This window comes from Equus asinus, chromosome 11 (genome assembly GCF_041296235.1).
Source record: "Equus asinus isolate D_3611 breed Donkey chromosome 11, EquAss-T2T_v2, whole genome shotgun sequence".
In the NCBI taxonomy this organism is placed as follows: domain Eukaryota; kingdom Metazoa; phylum Chordata; class Mammalia; order Perissodactyla; family Equidae; genus Equus; species Equus asinus.
In genome coordinates, this window is record NC_091800.1 from 72572212 (window position 1) to 72592890 (window position 20679).

General features: G+C 40.9%; 1 protein-coding gene across 2 annotated transcripts in view; it reads left to right on the top strand.

The window, feature by feature from the left end:
* Positions 1-16254, top strand: part of UBAC2 (UBA domain containing 2) — a 234365-nt gene extending 218111 nt beyond the window's left edge. Inside the window, exons 9-10 of one of the 2 annotated variants that reach the window (XM_070520094.1) lie at positions 13565-13643; positions 16115-16254. In XM_070520094.1, coding sequence (XP_070376195.1) covers positions 13565-13643; positions 16115-16188 — 153 coding nt within the window. In that variant the 3' untranslated portion in view covers positions 16189-16254. Of the gene's footprint in view, positions 1-13564; positions 15506-16114 lie in introns of those variants that run through there. The other variant, XM_070520093.1, reaches the window with a different exon arrangement.
* The last annotated feature ends 4425 nt before the right edge of the window (positions 16255-20679 follow it).

Here is a 20679-nt window from a genome sequence, read left to right on the forward strand (position 1 = left end):
TGGGCCATAAGGAAAAGTGCATCAGGGAAGAAATGGCAGTGAGTAGCTTTCTGGGTGGGAGGCTTTTAACGATTTCTACGGTTGGTAGAAAATCTGGCTTCAGGAAACCTCTAACTCAGTTTGATGAAGAATGAAAGGAATTTCCATTAGCACTCCAGCTCTTATTCAGTTCTTCTGATGACAAAAGAAAATGGAAACCACTGAAGCGTGCTTTATATAACCAAGGTTATTGATTTGACTTGAGCAGGTAATAAACTTGGCTGGAATGCCTCATGTGATTGGTTGGATTAGGCCATTCAGTCATCAGTTTTAGTCAAACTCTTTCACACACCAGTCCAGAAATTTCTCTTGCATTAGACACCTCTTAGTAGCTCAGTTTTCTATCACAATTTTCCCTCAATACTGTTGCAATCAGTTGCGGTTACTGTAAGTGTTTTGAGGTTGAACTTTATTAGCTGCTAACAAAAAGTAAGTCAACTGATTAAAGCTGTTTAAAGGTGGATTTCATGAAATATTATCTTATGGGTGTCTAATTTTCAGAATAAAGCTTAGCCAAACAAGGGAATCTTGTGCATGACGCATCTTTCAAGTGATTTTGCTTATAGAAAGTAATGACTCTACTGGTGATTTTTATTGTCTTTTTTACTTTTTCTGACTTTTACAAATATTCTAAAACAAACTGGTATTATTTTACCTTAATTTAGTTTTAGGTATTTTAATTTGTTTAATTATACTAAATAATTCATGAATATATTCTGTTCATAAAAGATTCAAACAACCCAGAAGCATCTAGAGTAAAAAATAAAAGTCCTGAACTGCTACTGTCACCACCAACCCCAAATGTCTTTTTGCTGCAGCTGTAACAACTGTGACAGTTTAATGTGCCTCTTGCTAATACTTTATTTGTTTATAATCACTCGTAGTTTCATGGTATTACATTTACATATTTTGATTATATTGTATGTTATGACTTGCCTTTTGTGCTTAAAAAAGTCTTGATGACCTTTAAATGTCTATGTCTGTATATACATATTTCATTCTTTTTAGTGGCTGTGTGGTATTCCACTACTGTAGCTTATTTTACAATTCTCACATTGATGGACATCACTTAGTTTTCCAGTTCATTGGCATCCTTTGTACATACGTGTTTGTGCACATGAGCAAATATTTTTGTAGGAGAGATTCCTAGAATTGGAATTGGTGGATCAAAGGGTATTTGCATCTTTAGTTTCAGTAAATATATTGGCTTTTTGCTGTTTACACAAGCTAAACCATACACACTCCCACAGCTATTTATGAGTGACTACTTCTTTCACAAATCCTCAACATTATCAATTTTTAAATTTTTGCCAATCTGGTGGGCAAAAAATACCCCATTTCCTAAATGATAATGAAGTTGAGGTTAAGCATATTTTCGTATATTTATTGATCATAAGTGTTTCTGCTGCCTTTTGTCCATTTTACTTGTTACAGATACATCCTCCCAGTCTCTCTCATGACTATTATTTTACTTAGTATCGTTTATTGTACACAGATTTTTCCTTTTCAAGTAGTCAAGTCTGTCAACTTTTTCTTTATGGCTTTTGAGTTTTAATTCAGTTTAGAAAGGCCTTTCTCATGACAAGATTATAAAACTATTCTCTTGCATTTGTTTCTAAATCTTTTATACTTTTTTAAAATTAAAACTTTATTCCATTTGAGAATTTTTATTTTATTTTGTTTTATGTATAGTGTGGCATAGGGCTCTACTTTATTTTTTTCCAAATAGATAGCCAACTGCCTCAGCACCATTATGGAATAACAAAGCCTTCCTCCACTGATTTCAAATACTCTTTTTTATCAAATCAACGTTTTCCATTGCATTTTCTATTGGATTATTATCATGTATAAGAAATATATTTATTTCACTTAAATGTTAATACATTTTAAGAAAAGGTCACAATTTTTTTTAAAAAGGTGATAAAAAAAGGTCAATTTTTTTCTGTGTGAAAAAAGAAAACTCTTCACTGTGATGTCTTGGAATGATAAAAATTGTTTTCAGCAAAGTTCACACCATCTGAAGGTCCTAAGAAAAAGAATGAGTATGAGATGGTTATGAGGCATATTCCTTAAAAGAAAATGATGTAGTGCTTTGCTACTCAGAGTGTGGTTCTCAGACCAGCAACATTGGCATAATCTGAGAGGTTATAAGTTGCAATATCTCAGGTCTCACCCCCAGACCCCCTGAATCAGAATCTGCATTTGAACGAGGTGCCCAGGCCATGTGTGTGCACATTAAAGTTTAAAAGCACCAGTGTGGTACCGAAAATCACTGGATTTGCTTCCCTGGCAATCATGGCCCCTTCCTCTGTTAGGAGCACCTTGATTTTGCTTTGCTTAAATGCACTTCCCTCTTGCATGTGGGAAGGACTGGGTAGGACTGTCAACTGAAGTTTCCTACCCTTGCCAAGAGGAGTGAGCATTCAAAGTGAGTTGAGCAAATAAAAATCTGTCTCCTTGGAACCCTTGACATAAACACCAAAAAGGATTAAAGTTGCTTATTCCAAAGCCTATACAAAAACCAAACCAAACTAAAAGCCTGCCCATCAGATCTTACTCTGCAGAGCTATCTTGGTTTCCTCCTTTCCTGGGGCCTGGCCTCTCCTTTGACTCTGCAGGGTATGCCATGTGCTTTGAATAAATTCCATTTTTGCTTTAGTTAACCAAGGTTGAGTTCTATGGCTTGCACTCAAAGAACTCTGAGAAATACCTCCAAGTGGGATATTGCAAAGGACAAACTCCACCATGTAGCATTGGTTGAGTCAAGATATGGCAAGAGAAGCCCTCATCCTTCACTGGGAGGTTAGAGATTCCTACAGAGTGGATAGAAAGCTTCTGCCTGTGTAGCTGCTGCTATATCCTGGAATTCTTCCACGTGCCTACTGAGGCTAGAGCTTCAGGGGACTTCAAGGCAGGATGCTGTGTCATGGCTACAACTTGTAGCTTTTAGTAGAATCTTATAAAAAGTGGGCAGACTTTGAAATAAAAGAGAGCCCTAGAAAGCTAGGAGAATGAGGCATCTACTCCTGTTTCTCAAAGACCAAGTCCCTCACGTAAGTGTCAAGATTTCAGGACCATGACCATGACTGACCATTAGAGAACATAAAGACCTAAAGATCACTAGAATGTGGGCCCCTTAGGACAGAGACTTTGTCTTTTTCATTGCTTGTGGTCAACCCTTAGAACAGTGGCAGCACATTGTAAGAGCTTAGTAACTATTTGCTGAATGAATGACTCAGCATTCATTCCAAGCATTGCTAGTCCAAGCATTTGATAAAATGCAAATTGGATGAAAGGACACCACAGTCTTATGAGAGTTGTATTGCCAGAGAGGCCCAAACCCTTTCAAGCAATGTAGTTTGCGTGGGGTAGACCCCTCACCCTCAACTCAGAGTTGGGCAGAGGACTTTTGATTGGCACGGCCAAAGTGTTGAGTCCCCAGACATGGTGACTGGTAGAGATGGAGACATGACCCAGACCAAGTCAATTTCTTCTCTGGATTGGCTGTCACTGCTTCTGGACTTTTCCAGATACTTGAAGAGATAACTGCCCTTTTTCTGATTAGGACAGCTTGACTTAATTTCTGTCACTCATAACTAAAAAGGCATTTATTCATAAACTTAGTCTACAGGTTTGTTTATCCAGGAATTCAAAATGGGACGCCAAATCAGGATATAACCTTTTCAAAACTTTGCTCACTGAGTTGGTTGATGTGGTGGAAGGTAACAAATTGGAGGCAAGGATGCTCCTTTCTGTTTCAGTTCAGTCCCATCTTAGGTTCGCTGACCTAGGTTGAGCTGCAGTGTGAATCAGTTACAATGCCAACAGTACTCAGGGAACTTGCCTGAGAAACGAATTGTCGAGCTGCTCGTGGGAATAGGGAGCAGAATGTCTCCTGCAGGATCCTGCTCTTGTGATCTCTGGTATTTTTCTTTGCCTTTTTGGGCAATTTTCCCAAGGAGACTTTTGGAGAATTTCCCAAGGTTCTGTCCTTGAGCTTCAGCTCATTCTTTAAACTCTCTTTTCCTCTATCCCTGCCTCCCTCTGCCCTCTCCTCCTCCCATCCACTGCCATCTCTCCATCTTTACCTTCCTTTGGATAACACTTGGATTTCTGTAGCCCCAAATTCTCTTTTCTCCTAAGAAAGGTGTAGGCAAAGCACAGTGGTTGTTCCCCAGGATGAGACTATTATCCCACTCAGCTCAGGGGAGCTTTCGCAGGGCTGGTAATCTGGCTTTAAAAGATGAGCAGGGACTAGTTTGGGAGACAAGGAGTAGAGTGGGGGGGCACCATGCAAATACATTCCAAACAGAAGTAACAACGTGTGTGAATGTAGGGAGAAATGGATAATCAGAAATAAAATTGTATTAGTAAAGTTTCGTTCCCCATAATTAATATGCAACAGATCAAGTAAAAATAATTAACTGAAAAAACAAAGGATCTAAACAATGGAATGAATAAGGTCAGTTAATCAATCATACAAGAACTGGATGCCACAAGGAGAAATGATATCATTTTCTTCTCCCCAAATTTTATTTGGAAAACGTTTAAACTTAGAAGAAAGTGAAAGAACTAGTACTTCTCCACTGGAATGCTCGGGCTGGTGCCAAGGAGCGATAAAACCAGAGCACGGACATGGCTGAACATGGGCTGTATCCTGGCCTGTCGATTTTCTTTGAAGATTTTCGGGAGAGTAAAACATTATTTTTGTAAGCCAACTTGAATATTGCTGAAGCAGAATGCAAATTTCTTGTTATTTTTTAAGATGATGCTCAAGTCTTTGAAGATGACTTTCAAAACCCTAGAGAGAAAAAAAAACCCTGGAGAAATGCATTAATTCTCTGTGGTCATTAGGAAGATGTTGGTGGGAATGTTTGAAAAGCATGAAAGCCAAAATTTCTAATTTGTCCCAATTTTGTGATTTGTCCCTATTGCACATCTCCAGCTTTACTGCCACACTTCTCTCCACTCCACGTGACCTGGGCTCCAGCTTCTTGGGATTCTCTTTTTATCCCAAATATACCTGCCTTAGCATCTGCTTGACCCCTGCCTAGAATCATTCTGAAAATCCGACTCAAGTCTTACTTCCTCTTTGAAGCTTTTAAAGCAGAGTAGAGCAGAAAGAGTGTAACTTTGGAGAGTCTGATAAACTGTATTAATGGTTTTGTTCTCAGTTATTCACTCCGCTGACCAGTAAGAACCCCTTACCATTGCCCTGTGACTTGCAGTGACCTCGCTGTGGGAGGAATATACTTTCCCCGCCCAGCTCATCAGAAGAGGCAAACACCACTTCCAGATGGACGTTCTCAGAGACGTCACAATGTTCAGCCACTTCGGTTTTCCTTCTGTCACAACAAAATGGCATGTTCCCAATGGGGGGGCTGCTCTTTCGGACAGGACCCTAGAGTGAAAAGGACACATGGAGGAGAGGTGTCACCAATCTACAGCTGATGTGTAACATAACTGAGAAGTAAATCTTTGTTGTCATAAGCTATTGAGATCTGGGGATGTGAGAACCAACTTGGAACCCCAGATCATTTTAAGCGGAAGACATATGAGATTCAACAGTTTCCAAAACACAAAACAAAACAAAAAAAGGTTTCTCAGAGCTTCTTTTATCTGACTAAAAACAGCAGCTTCTGGGAAATAAGATCGCCTTATTTCCTCTTCAGGGCAGATTTACTCTAAGAGCAGAGAACACAAATAAAGCCTACCCCCAAATCCCTTCTCCAGGGGAGGTTATGGCCCTGAAGGAGATGGAAAGACCACTCATACCTGTGTATACAAACGTTATCATGAATTTTCTTATCGCCTGAAAACCCATTTATCTTTCAAAACAGTCACTTGTTTTCCTATAAGTGCAGCCCTCCCTTTCAGCTGTTAGGACAGAATATAAGCCCCAAATTCCAACCATCCCTTTGTGTCACTCATCACTGTGTTCTTGCAGGTGTATGAGTGTGACGAATGTAAATAAATTGGGTTTTTCCTCCGTTAATTTGTCTTTTGTAAGTTTAATTTGCATGCCCCAGTCATAGAACATAGAGGAAAATTTTTGCTCTTCTACAAGGGCCATTTTGTTTCCACAGCAAAGTGGCTTGATACAGAGACAAATGAGCCTTAGTTTCCACTTATGTCTGTGCCATTTGCTTGCTGGATGAAGCTTGTGTTTTGGAAGACCCTGGGTCAAGTGTTCCGTTATAAGCTTATAATTTCAATATAGCTAATAATTTTTTCTTTGTTGTGAAGAGCAAATAGGATGAACAAATTATGACTGTTGTGTATTGGTATTAAGCCACAGTAATACATCTTCTTTTTCAGAAGATAAATTATACATGTTGCAGTGAGAAAAGAGACTGGATAATATTTGCCAGATTCTTGCAAGAAACCTCTCTGTCTAAAAATTATTCTGCCTTATTGTTTTAACGTTTCTATCAAAGGATAAAGTATCCACTAAATGTCCTTGAAATCTTCGTTTAGAATTATGGCCAGGGGCCAGCCCAGTGGCATAGTGGTTAAATTTGCACTCTGCTTAGGTGGCCCAGGGTTTGTGGGTTTGGAAGCTGGGTGCAGACCTGCACGTTGCTCATCAAGCCATGCTGTGGTGGTGTCCCACAAACAAAAATAGAGGAAGATTGTCACAGATGTTGGCTCAGAGACAATCTTCCTCAAGCAAAAAGAGGGAGATTGGCAACAGATGTTAGCTCAGGACTAATCTTCCTCGCCAAAACAAAAAAGAATTATGGCTGGATGTCATCATTGCTGCCCAGGAAGAGGTCATCAAAGGGAGCTGAGTCCCTCCCCTTCTTGAATCTGGCACCTCACTCTCCCACAGATCTTGGCTGTGTGTCACAAGCAGCCTAAGATCAAGTAAGCAGAGTCCCCAGAATGCTCAGATACTTGGAAAGTTCATCTCAGAGCAAGAGGCTGGGAAATTATACAGATATTGCCTAGATTTTGTTTAGCAAAATGCTCAAGCTAGAAAATAAAAGGCATGATACACTACCCATTGACTGGTTGCTACTTACCATTGTGCAGACACTTCCATCTCACTGAGTGTTAAAAAGAAGCTTAGTTGAGAGGAGATACCGTGGGTTGGTGACTGTTGTAGTTGGGTGATGGGTTCATGGAAGTTTTTTGTGTTTTCTTCCAATCTATGTGCAATTTGATTTTTTCCATAATAAAATTTTAGAAAAAAGAGAGATAGAGAAGATCAAAGTAGGCTTACTCCAGAGAAGGGGGTCTCCTGACTTTAGCTAGTGTTTAAAACAACTGAGTAGAGGCCGGCCCCATGGCCAAGTGGTTGGGTTCGCACTCTCCACTTCGGCGGCCCAGGGTTTCGCCGGCTTGGATCCTGGGCATGGACATGGCACTGCTCACCAGGCCATGCTGAGGCAGCGTCCCACATGCCACAACTAGAAGGACCCACAACTAAAAACATACAGCTATGTACCCAGGGGGCTTTGGGGAGAAAAAGGAAAAATAAAATCTTAAAAAAAAAAAGAAGTAGGTTCCCTGAGGACCCCTCCATCCCTCTCCACCATCGGCGTGCGCTGACACTTTTGCTCCTGGTGTTAGAAGTTGTAACCTTTAACTGGCTTCTTCGGCTAGAGATGAATTCTCACCATTCTTTCCCACTGAGTCTTGGAAGGATGAAAGGCAATTTAAAGGGGAAAATAACCTGCTTCTAATTTCACTTTGGAGCTAGACATTTATTCCTTAATTCACACTAATGCAGGTAATTGGTAAAGAACTTAGTTCTGTTCCTAATCAATAGTAGTTTTCTTTCTCACTGAGTTCCCACAGGTGTTTGTTTAAGCATTTAGAATGTTCTGCTATAGCATTTAGCATATGTAGTGTGTCATTTATCTTCCCTATCAGAGAGTGCATTCTTCTGACACATGATACATGCTCAGTAAACGTTTATTAAATGCACAGATGGATGGAAGGATGGGTATGTGGATGAATAAATGACTGTATGGGTCAATGGATGGAAGGCTACCTACAAGCCAGGAGAGAGCCCTCACAGAGAACAGAATCTGCCAGCACCTTGATCTTGGACTTCCCAGCCTCCAGAACTGTGAGAAACAAATGTCTGTTGTTTGAGCTCTGCAGTCCTTGGCATTTTGTTATAGCTCCCAGGACACTCTACTCCTGCCTTTGGGTCCACTTCTGCATCCAGCTCTAAATGCATGTGTGTTTGCTCATGTCTTTGTATATGCATCTATGTGTGTTTCTCCTTCTTCTGGATGTGGTTTAATGGAAAGAGCCAGCAATACCTTAAGCACTTCTGTAAAACAGAGAAAATAATAGCACCTATCTCATAATATGGTTATAGGTATTAGGTATCATTATTATTATTTTACATTTATCACTACTGATAGCTAGATTTAAATTAAAGAAGTTTCAATTTATCTAATTTTACATCATCATGTATAAAGGCAGTTTCAATGGTTAAGACTGGGTTTGGATCTCAGCTTTACCCACCATCTATTCATCCATCCATCCACCACCTCAGTTTCACACCTGCAGAATAGACATAATCAGAGTAGCTTTCTAACAGGATAGGATAAGGAATCCATGTAAACTGCTTAGTACAATGCCTGGCATACAGTAAACACTCACTAAACATCACCCAACTGAAAGAACACAGTGTTCTGTTGGAAATGATGGTGTTGTAGGGAGAAAATCCATACATACAGGTGATGGTGAGGCTGAAGTGCTGATGGCTCCGTAGGTGTCTTCACAAAGCTGCTTTTCCTTGGAAGAAAGCAAAGATTGGGTCTGTATTGGAAACACTCCCACTTCCGATGGGTAAGATGGATGGTCATGGCTGAGAAGTGTTGACTTCCTCCAAGCCCAGGAGGAATGTGGGCTTGCCGTACCTGGAGGGCGTCCCCATGTTGAGTGTTTCTCTTCAGAACTGGTTTGAACACTAATTCATTCTGTGTATGTGTGATGGCAGACCTTTGTTGATCCTTTTTTGTGCTTTTCAACTGAGTTTCTTAACACATTCTTAACACCTCGAAGTAGGTAACTGTGTTTATAAAGTAAGATGAACTAGACACAAAAATGTATCTACCCTCAAAAAAGTAACTTACCTAGTTGAGAAAGGCATTTGTTCTCTTGGAGCCTAAGATTTCTCGTATATAAAATAAGAAGTTTGGAAGATCAGCTGTAGCACTCTCCCTGACTTTCTGGGGTGCATCTGGCACTCATACCGGGGTTTCCTAACTCCTGGACCCTGTCCCGATTGTATATGGACACGTATTTCTGTGAATGTTGTTTGAAAGGAAAAAACTGATATTAAGTGGCAATTTGGGACCATCTCCCAAGTTCGAGTACCTCGTTATTTCTCCTTCTCTGTCCCCACCCCTGCGCCAAAGACCAGAGGACTGCTGAGCTGGGCAGTGCCTGACAGATGTGGGGAAATGGGGCAGGGAAACTACGCAATAATAAGCCTCTATCTGTACATAATCTTCCGACCACTACCACTGATGTCCACACTCTACTTCCATCTTTTCCTCCAGGCTGCGTGCTTTTTGCTTATCAATAAGAATAAAAGTGTAAGCAGGAATGCAACGCTATTATCACAGCCAACCTTTACGGAGTATGTACCATGTGCTAGGCGTTAAAATTAGCGAGGGCTTTACAAGCATGATCTCATTCCCTCTCTTTCAGGATGCTTCTTAATTGGCACTCCTATCAGCTCATAGGCACTGTGAAAGCTGTACCAGTACCAGTTGTTAAAATATGGAAATTCCACAGTACTGGTTGGTAACTAGGTGATGGCCAGGCCCACCAAGTACCTCCCACCCACCCACTGCTCTGATCTCAGGTAAGGCATCCCGAGGCTGCCCTGGCGGCTCCCTGGCGTCTACCCGCCAGCACCCTGCTGGGGCTGCAACAGCTCCCACCCCCATTTGTCACCTCCAGACCCTTGGGAAACGCCTCCCGCCCACCTGGCTTTGAAAGGTTGTGTTTACCTGCCACCATCTGGCACCCTCCGTCATTAGGGCTGCTGCTTGTTGGAGCAGCCTCTATGGTGTTTAATATGGGTTATTCAATAGTTTGAATGTAAGCCCTGCCTTTCTTTTTGCTGTAGCAAGATTAAAGCAAACCCAACTGAAAGATTTTTTTAAACCTTTTAAATTCCTAGAAATCAGTTGTTTTTCATTTTTACCTGCCGTCTTGGAGACCTTGTTTATATGTACCCGTAATTATTACACAGTTAGAATCACAGCAAAGTTCATATTTGTATCTTGCTTCTTTTGTGTAACATTACATCATAAGCATTTCCCCAAATTATTACACAGTTTTCAAAATTATTATGTTAATGATTTTTCAGATCCCTCTTTGATTTAAGCCAGATATCTCTGCTATAAAAATTGTGTGTGGTGCAATGGAATACTACTCAGCCATAAAAAAAGACAAAATTGGCCCATTCACAACAACGTGGATGGACCTCGATGGTATTATGTTAAGCGAAATAAGCCAGTCAGAGAAAGACGAACTCTATATGGCTCCACTCATAGGTGGAAATTAGTATATTGATAAGGAGATCTGATCGGTGGTTACCAGGGAAAAGGGGGGGTGGGGGGAGGGCACAGAGGGGGAAGTGGTGTACCCACAACATGGCTAACAAAAATGTACAACTGAAATCTCACAAGGTTGTAATCTATCATAACATTAATAAAAAAAAAATTGTGTGTGCTGGGTGTGGGAAGAAGAGAGAGAAAAGAAAGACAGCACAGTGTCGTCTCTTCCCACTTACTCGACCTCCCTCACCCCATGGATTTTCCCAACAGGCGTCAGGTAGCCAACCAAGCGTACAGGTCAGAGCTCTCCTACTCGGCTGAATTCACAGCCCTGGAGAAGAAATTCCTGTAGATTTCACAAACAGCTGTAATTGCAACTTTGCCAAGATATCCATTCTTTGGTTCTACATTGCTTGTTTTACGGCCCTTTTCTTGGAGAAGTTCACTCTCCACGGTACCTCAAAGCTTTTTGTAGAAGTACTAAGACTACGATGAAAGTAGGGCAAGTAGAACAAATCGTTAGTTTTGAAAACATAACCTGTCCATTAAGTTCTAGAATGAGATCACTAATTTCTCAGAGACATCACTTGATCTCAAAGTGACTAATTTGTTTATTTATGAAAATATTTTTAAAAATTGGGTCATCCTTTTCCATGCCCTAAATCAATTATTTCTGTTCTTCCCCATGTCTTCTTTCAAATTGGAAAAGTAATAAAGAAAAGTAAGTGATCATGATAAAACTAGATATTTGACCCACTTTCCTGTTACATAGAACACAGTGTTATCCCGTGCTTAGCTTGCTGTAGGCAATTTAGCAACAGGATTTCCCTAACAGAGCAGTTTTTGCTTGGTCTGATTTTAGGTAATTACCTCTCTTTTCAAAGCCCATTTCCCTAGTTCTTCTACGGGTCCTGGTTTGTCACACAGCAACATTTACCCCAGGCTCTCCTGCTCGTAGGGCAATAGAACAGCTCAATTTCCTTCATCAAATATCAAGCACAAAATATAAGTAAACATGTAAAATAAGGAATTCCACAGTCATAAAAATCTACCCACAAACAGATGGAGAATGAAAAAATAAAACCTGACCCGAATGCCTAAGTCAATAAGAGATTTTGTAAAACCAAGCAGACGATAACATTACTGACAGCTGGATACCTAATCTGAGTCATTACCCAAATAGGGCACCCTGCTCTATGTTTACGGAATACTGGGGATTTTCATTCAAAAGGCTGTGCTTTTCTGGAACAGGATTTGCTAATACCTTCATAAAGTTAGTCCCTGGGAGTAAAGAAGGTAGTCCGCCAGATTCTCAACAACCTCTCTCATTTTTTGGAAAAACTCTTTTTTCTTACAGAGTCTTTGATCTTTTTGTTTGAGCACATTAACAATGCTTTACTTCAAATAAAGAGGCACTTTTTCAAATGTTTGTTATAGTGAAGAGAGAGGGAAAATATCGTTTCTTCAGGACTTCCTCATGCCAGATGCCAAGTAGCTGCCTTTTGGGTGTTTTCTCAGGCGAACTCAGGCAAACTACACTTTAAAAACCGTCGCCAGAGCCTCCTTAGCACTGGCTCTCTGAGCCGGCACAGTAATACCTTCCCAGCTTGTATCAAAAGAAAGTTTTTGTGAGGACCAAATTAACCTGGGCAGTTGGGGGGACTTCAAACTCCCGAGAAAAGTTCCCCGTGTGGGGTAGGGGGTTACCTTTTACTTTAGACATTTTTAGCATTATGCGTTACATTTGAAGCAGACAGCTTTTCAATAACTTTTCCTTTACACGTGGTGTGCTAAAGGTGTCTTAAAGTCTGCCACACATTACATTAAATACAACAACGATTAGTATGATTCAGCTCACATTTAGTGATTCCACTCAAACCTGATGAAAAATGAAAAAAAGACCAGCTGAAAATTCCTTTTTTTAATAAATAAATTTTATTTTTAGAGCAGTTTTAGGTTTATAGAAAAAATTAGCAGAAACTACGGAGGTCCCATCTGCCCCCCTCTTCCCCACACATCCTCCTCCTGTTATTAACAGCCTGCGTTAGTTGGTACGTTTGTTACAATGGATGAACCATTGTTGGTCCATAGTTTAAATTAGGGTTCACTCTTGGTGTTATATGTTCCGTGGGTTTTGACAAATGTATAATGACATGTATCCACCATCACTGTATCATACAGATAGTTTCACTGCCCTAAAAATCTCCTGGGCTCCACCTATTGATCCCTCGCTCCCCGTCACCAAACCCCTGGTAACCTCTGGCAATAATTCTCTCCAAATTCTAGCTGGGCTCCTCTGAGCCTGCTTCTCAACCAGGCCTCAACCTTGGCCTCTGAAGATTTGAATAAACACTACCATAGCTTCTAAAATCTCAAGGCTGCAGCCCTAGGATGACCCCAACTCCCCTTAAAGTGCCTGCCTGAGAAAACTCAAGGCTGCCCAAAGAACCAACTGTTTGTTCCAACAGACTCCTGGAGATGGGCCCCTGTGGGAAGGGAGGAACCTGACTTCCACCAGTAAGCAAACCCAGGTGGTTTCACGTGGACCAATCCCCCCGTTCCTGCGTTTTGTGATCTTTCACTTCCCTGACTCTTCCCAAACCCCATCATTCCCCCTACTGCCTCATTCTCCCTTTAAAACCCCCAGTCACCTCTGCACAGGTCAAGGTTGAGTTCGGTTCACACTGGATTCTCTTCCCTATGGCAATCAATTAAAATCTGTCCTTACCGCTTCAACCAGCATCTGGCTTTGTTTATCTATGACACCACTGATCATTTTACTGTCGCCATAGTTTTGCCTTTTCCAGAATGTCACACAGTTGGAATCATATAGTAGGCAGCCTTTTCAGACTGCCTTCTTTCACTTAGCAATATGCATTTTAGGTTCCTCCATGTCTTCTCTCAGCTTGACAGCTCATTTCTTTTTGTCATTGAATAATATTCCATTGTCTGGTTGTACCACAGTTTGTTTATCCTTTCACCCTTTGTAGGATGTTTTGGCTGCTTCCAAGTTTTGGCAACTGAGAATAAAGCTGCTATCAACATTTGTGGGCAGGTTTTTGTGTGGACGTAAGTTTTCTGGAAATGTAGTGTTCAGTTTGCTTTTCCACCTGACACATGATCTTAAGTCACCTAAACACTCCCAGAATAAGTAAGATAAAAACACTTATTGAACCAGAGAATTTAACATGTGTAATGCTCACTTAATGAGGATATTTTCTTTTGCATTTGGCTTTTAAGTAGCGAGAATAAATATATAAGAAGTAGGCTATTAGAAACTTATTTTATAAAACCCTGCAGTTTGTAGGTTGAACCCTGGGGATTTTTGCAGTTTATATTTGCTATTATATCTATATCTAGGTCTATATCTACATAATGGGCCTTCTTGTTACACAGTCCAATTTTGAGAAAACTTTGAATGCTTGCCTTGTCCACAGGTGCCTACTAAAGAGTTCCCTAGATAAAGGATGCCGTGCTTGGTACCATGAGATCTCACAGCACACTGTGGCCCTGGCCACGTTGGTCAGACCTTTATCAGAGGCAGGAAGCAGTGTGGAGGCAGCATTTGGTGAGAATTGTACCCACCAGGGACAGGTCATAGGTATCTTTTGTTTAGTCTACCAAGAAAAAGAATCCCTTCTTCTGAGAAACATTCCTTCTGACCACATGGCACGTGTTTGGAAAGAATTGTGACCACAGCAATTAGTCTAGGGGCTGGCTCAGAAACCAGGGCGGACCAGTCACAGTCCTTATCCTGAAGTGTTTTAATTTGGGGCCAGAGAGTCTATGATTCACTTCTTCTCTGATGATGGAAATGTGGATCTCTGGAGCTTTCAGTCATCCTGTCCCCGTCCTGTGGAAGTAAACTATATAAAAGAGAAGTAAATGAAGCCGTTACATAGAAACAAAGCCAAGAGCCAAGGTGGTCCTCCAGGCTCTGGTTCCCACTGTTCTTGAGAACCCCATCCTTCCTGGAGATGTGCAATAATCTTCCCTTTTAGCTTAAACTATTTCGATCTGGGTTTGTATTATCAGTTGAATTATGTCCACCCCAAATTTGTATGTTGAAGCCCTAGGTCCCAGGACCTCAGAATGTGACCTCAACTGGAAATAGTGTCATTGTAGATGTAATTAGTTAAGATGAGGTCACTAATCCAATATGACTGGTATCCTTATAACAGAAGGAAATTCAGATACAGACATGTATATAGAGAGAAGCCCACGTGAACATGAAGACAGACATCTACGAGCCAAGGAGAAAGGCCTGGAACAGACCCTTCCCTGGCAGCCCTCAGAAGGAACCAACCTTGCCAATACCTTGATCTCAGATTTCTAGTCTCCAGAACTGTGAGATAATAAATTTTTGTTGTTTGTAGAACACCCAATTTGTAGAACTTTGTTATGGCTGCCCATAGAAAATGAATACAGTTTATAACAAACAAGCAAGCATTCTGACCACCACAAGTGCCCTTTACTGGACGATGAGGGCTAAATCAATTCAGTCTTCTCTCTCATGGAGTTAGAAGGACAAGACTCAATGAGTTGGTTGATCAATAGCAGCAGGAGTGCTGGGGGTGGAGACACTGATGATTGAGTATCCACAGGAACAGGGCCCTAACCTAGGGGACAACAGACTCAACTTGTGTGTCTTCTGAGCTGCTATCAGATGATTTGCATGCTGCTTTGATTCCCTTTGAAGCCTGCCATCATTGATATTGAGGCATTTTCCCCTCACCTTAATTGTGTATTCCCTATTACCTAAGCTATCTTGAAAGTGCCCCTCTTCCTTGCAACCCAAAAGATAGTGATTCTGCAAAAAGAACAATACTTCTTTTATTTTGCTGAGGAAGATTCACCCTCAGTTAACATCCACCGCCAAGCTTCCTCTTTTTGTATGTGAGCCACCACCACAGCATGGCCACTGATAGACGAGTGGTGTAGATCTGTGCCCAGGCACCAAGTCCATGCCCAGGAACTGAACCTGGGCCGCTGAAGCACAGCACGCCAAGCTTAACCACTAGGCCACCGGGGCTAGCCCAGTACTACTTTTTAATTGAAATTTTCATTGAAATAGTGATAGATTCATATGCAGTTGTAAGAAATAATACAGAGGGATTCTGTGTACACAGTTTCAGTGGTAACGTTGCAAAACTAGAGTATAATATCACCAACAGGATATTGGCATAGATACAATCCACTTACCTTATTCAGATTTCCCGCTTTACTTGTGCTCGTGTGTGTGTGTGTGTGTGTGTTTAGTTCTATACAATTTTATCACCTGTATGTGTTCAAGAATCCACCACCATCGTCAAGATACTCAACAGTAACAGATACTCTTGGTAAAGTTTTTCAGCAGTAAAGATACAAATAAAAACAATTTTCTGACAAAGCCTAGTTTAACCCAGAACCCAGTAAAATAGAGAAGCTATTTCCCAAGTGGCCCATTTTTGCTTCCTGAACTTCTCTCATAAAATTATCACACTATTTTATAATTGTTCATTTAATTGTATGTAATCCCTGCTAAATTCTATTCTCCACAGGAGCAAGAACTTTGTCTGGCTTGGTCACTATTGTATCCCAAATTCCCAGAGACAGCCACTTTCAACTTTTCTAAATATTTCTTCTGGTATTTATGTCCAAATTTCTAAACAATATGTTTGTAATAAATAAATTTTTCTTCTAGTGAGATGATATCTGTTGACTCCTATTATGATCAATGAGTATTTATCTTCCTTATATCATTACAAACACACACTTCATAATCCTCTCAAAATAACAGTTTTACATTGCTGAAATTAGTGTATGGACTTGACTTTATTACAATGTAAGTACTCCCTCCTGTTGAGACACATGGAGCACCGTAATAGATTCCTCTCCTGCATGACCGTTGATTGTCCTAGAGTTGATAATTATTTTTCTATTTGCTTCATTTTCTATGTATCTATATTAATTTTTCTTCCAAACCCTAGATGTCATACACATAGAAATCAGTTTCTTTTCTGCTTCTTTTAAAATTCCTTTGTCCTCTTGATCCAATCTGGACTGACAGACTCCCTATGCTTACTGCGTTATGCTTACCGTTGTTGTTATTGTTCTGAGGATTCTTTTCCTCTCTTTTCTGCATCACATGTCCTATTTCTGTATCTTTTTCTTTCTTTGCTTACTCCCTCACTTTAGTAAAGGACATGCTCTGTAGCTTCTCAAGAAAAGTTGCACAGGAGGTAAAATTTTGAAGACTTGTATGTCTTTATTTTATTTTCATACTCGATAGTTTAGCTGGGAATGGAATTCTAAAGAGGTATACAGGCCACCTCTGCTTCCTCATCCTCCATTTGTTTCCAAACAGCCAACAATTCCAACCAAACTTACTTTCCCAGGGATTGTAAATCATCCAAACCAATGATCAATTCCTGGCTCTCACTCCCCTCCAAATCTTGAAATTCTCACTTTCCCTGACTTCCAAAACTCTGCCCTGTCCTGGTTTGCTATTGCTCCAGCTATTCCTGTTCAGTCTCCTTCACATTTTATCCATGTACCCCTTTGATTTCAGCTCTCTTCAAAGTCATGGGCTTCTTTATCATTGTACTAAGCCCCTTAGAGATAAAAGCCATTAGTAACAAAGGCTGCAAATCAGAGGGACTTAAAAACATAGAAGGGCTTTTCTCTCTCTTATAAATGGAGTCCAATGGTGACACATCTGGTGCTTGATATGGCCACTCCAAGTGTCATCAGGGACCCAAGCTTTTGTCTTTCTGCAGTCACAAAATGTCTGCTAGAGCTCCAGTCATCACGTCTGCTTTTCAGGAAGAAGATAAGAGGAACAAAGTAAAGGGAGGGAAAAAGTGTACCTACAGTTTTCTGCCCACCTTCTTTCATTGAAAGCTCCTTTCAGTCCCACCCAGCTTTGGGATTTACATAAAATTTTAGTCACATGGCCACACCTACCTTAGGAAATAAAGTATTTTAGCTAGACATGGTGTCACTTGAATACATTAGTGTCTTTTACTAAGGAAAAGACATAGAATGGCTATTTGCCAGACAAGTAGCAGTCTCTGCCATGACTTTGATAGTTCACACCCTTGGTTTGACTGCCTGGCCCAGCTGTGCCCCTTCTTTTGATAACAGCACCTTAGTTTTCCTTTCTCCCATTGCCTGAAGTCTTGGTGGGACTCTCAATCAAGATGCCCCTATATTCTCCTGGCCAAGCAGTGAGCACATGACCTAAGATAGGCCAATCACATTCTCACTTCCTGGAATTTGACTCTGAGTAGAGTGTGGATAAGACTGGAAATGATGGAAAGTGATTCATGCCCTTGGCAATGCCCTGTAGAGATTCTCCATTAGATCCCTGAAGTAGCTCTGATTACTATAAGTGTTTTTTCTTTTAATTCTTTGAGCTACCTCCGTCTTTCTAATAAATTCCCCTTTTCCTCCCTAAGTTAATCAGAGTCTGTTTCTGTCATTTGCAATGAAAGCATCCTACTTGCTGTCTCTCTGCCTCTCACATCTCTGCTCTCAGGGCCTCTGCACTGCACAGCTCCAGAAGGCCCCACACATATTGCATTCTATTGAGTTGTGAATGATGCCCTTGGCATTGTGCAAGCCGTGACCCTATTGTGCCAGTCTGTTCTACACACTACTGCCAGAGTTAGTTTTCTAAAGAATGCATATCAATGTGTCGCTTCCTTCCTTGAAAACCTTCAGCAGCTCTCCATTACAATGAATGATAAAATCCAAACTGACTTCAAGACACTTCATAATGGGGCTGCCATGAGTTTTCTTAGCATTACCATCCACTACATGCCCCTCCCTTTCACATCATCTTGCACCCAAGGCTGGACCTATTAGACAAGCCATATTTCAATACATCCTGCATTCTTCAGGTTCCATGCCTGTTCTAGTATGGGAATCTTTTCCCTTTTTTCTCCCAGTACCTCACCAGTCAACATTCTAACCACTGTCGAAGACCTCACTGACATTCTACTGTCATTGACTTCCTAGGTCTCCCTAGTCAGAATGTACCACTTCATCTTCCACCGGCCAGTTACACGCTGTTTATCACCTGAGTATTGCACTTCCCACTGCTTATCTCTCACAACAGTCTTAATCAAAAGTTTCTTTCCTCCATTTTTATCATGAGCCCCCAGAGAACATGACTGTACTATCTGCTTGGTGACCCCCATAGCTTCCTGACAGAGCACCTCATTCAATTCGTGTTTTCCAGTCAACAGAATGGAACCTTAAAATTGGTCAGGAAGAAGTTCACAGAGCTGGAGAGAGTCAATTTGGGGAATCCCAGGAAATAAATTTTTCTGAGCTGGCTTTGTCCTCTTATGTTGCCCACCATATAAGGCTCTGTCTTAAGTTCTGTCACCTACAGCTCCAGGGGAGGCTCTGGGTTCCTGTTCAGCTTTATGAGGCCAATACATAGCAAGAAAATCTTAAGCTTCAGGTAAATTTCCTTCACTTTGTTACTAAAGAGAACCATGCAAAGAACCTGAAAGAATGCATGAATTAAATGAATAAATGCCTTATGGAAGAAAATTTTCTCTAAAAATAAATGTTTTTCGGAGCTGGCCCTGTGGCCGAGTGGTTAAGTTCGCGTGCTCTGCTGCAGGTGGCCCAGTGTTTCGTTGGTTCGACTCCTGGGCGCGGACATGGCACTGCTCATCAGACCACGCTGAGGCAGCGTCCCACATGCCACAGCTAGAAGGACCCACAACGAAGAGTGTACAACTATGTACTGGGGGGCTTTGGGGAGAAAAAGGAAAAAAATGAAGTCTTTAAAAAAAATAAATAAATAAATGTTTTTCATCAAATGTAAAATGACCCACCACCATTCTAGAACTCTATTTTCTGAGGGACACTGAGTATATATGTAATTTTAGCAATGTCTCGGACAATAATATTTTAAATTTTAATAAAGGGCAAAATGCAATTATGTATATAAAAAAGGGTCACATTAATTATTCTATTGCTTTTTTCTTATTAAAACATGTCAGACTGTACCCAGAAAAGAAAAGAAGAACTTAAGGGCATCATCAAATCTAATTTTCCTACTTGGAAATTCTGAATACTTAAAAGTGGGATATATTTAGTAACTCTGGTATTTTATTTGAGTGACTTGTTCCCTCCCTGGTAGGATACTCGTCCCTGTTACTTCTATGAACATCTATTGCTTTTAGCCTAATTTGGTGACTCATTTTCCTGCACTGAATCACTGACTGATTTCCTAATAAAAGGTCATTGTATCTGTTTTGGTCCCTTTGAAACATTCTCATTCTTGATTCTCTTGAAAAAGAATTCCTTAATAATGGAAAGAAGGAAGGAGGAAAGAAGAAGGAAGAAGGAAGGAAAGAAAAGAGAGAAGAAACAAGGGAGAGAGGAAAAAAAAAGAAGTCTCCTGCTGCCTTGCCCCCGTGAGCCGTCACTGAAGCAGGTTCAGAAGCAAGTTTCTCAAGAAAACTCAACAGTGACTCAACTCTTCAGCTTTTTCTTAAGATTAACTCTAACTCAGTCTCCTCTTTTCTGTGGGAGTTATTCATTTCACATATAATACCTCTTAGGATCTTCCTCTAAGCAGACCTCAAGCTGTTCTTATTAGGCTGAGCCTCTGAAAACTTCTCTGCTCCCAGATCTACCGGGTCTAAATTTCTGGTCCCGGTATCTTGTTTCTTCTCCTACTCAAGCTGTATCCTCTGTGCCCCGCAGTCACACTCCTTCTGGTCCTAGCCCAATTTTCAAGCCCTCTAAAACACTCGCGCAGATAATTTTGTCACAACCTCCTCTCAGCTCCTGCCTTCCTTCGCACTTCTTTATGGAATTGGTCGCGCTGAATTATCTTCATTCTTTCGTCTGCCTTCCTCACTAAACAGTGAGCTCCTCAGGAAGACAAGCTGTTGAAACCCTCCCCTCAGTGGAGAATCGGGGAGAACCTGACGATGCCTTTTCTTCTCACTCTCTGCCCAGTAAAATGCTGCCACCTTCCTCTCAAGCTGACACACAGATTCAGTGAGGTTCCTTCTCAAAGGGCCTCATGTGGTCTCTCATGGTCCTTTACATGAAATCTAGACACTCGTATGGTTGTGAATGGTTCTGGAACTAT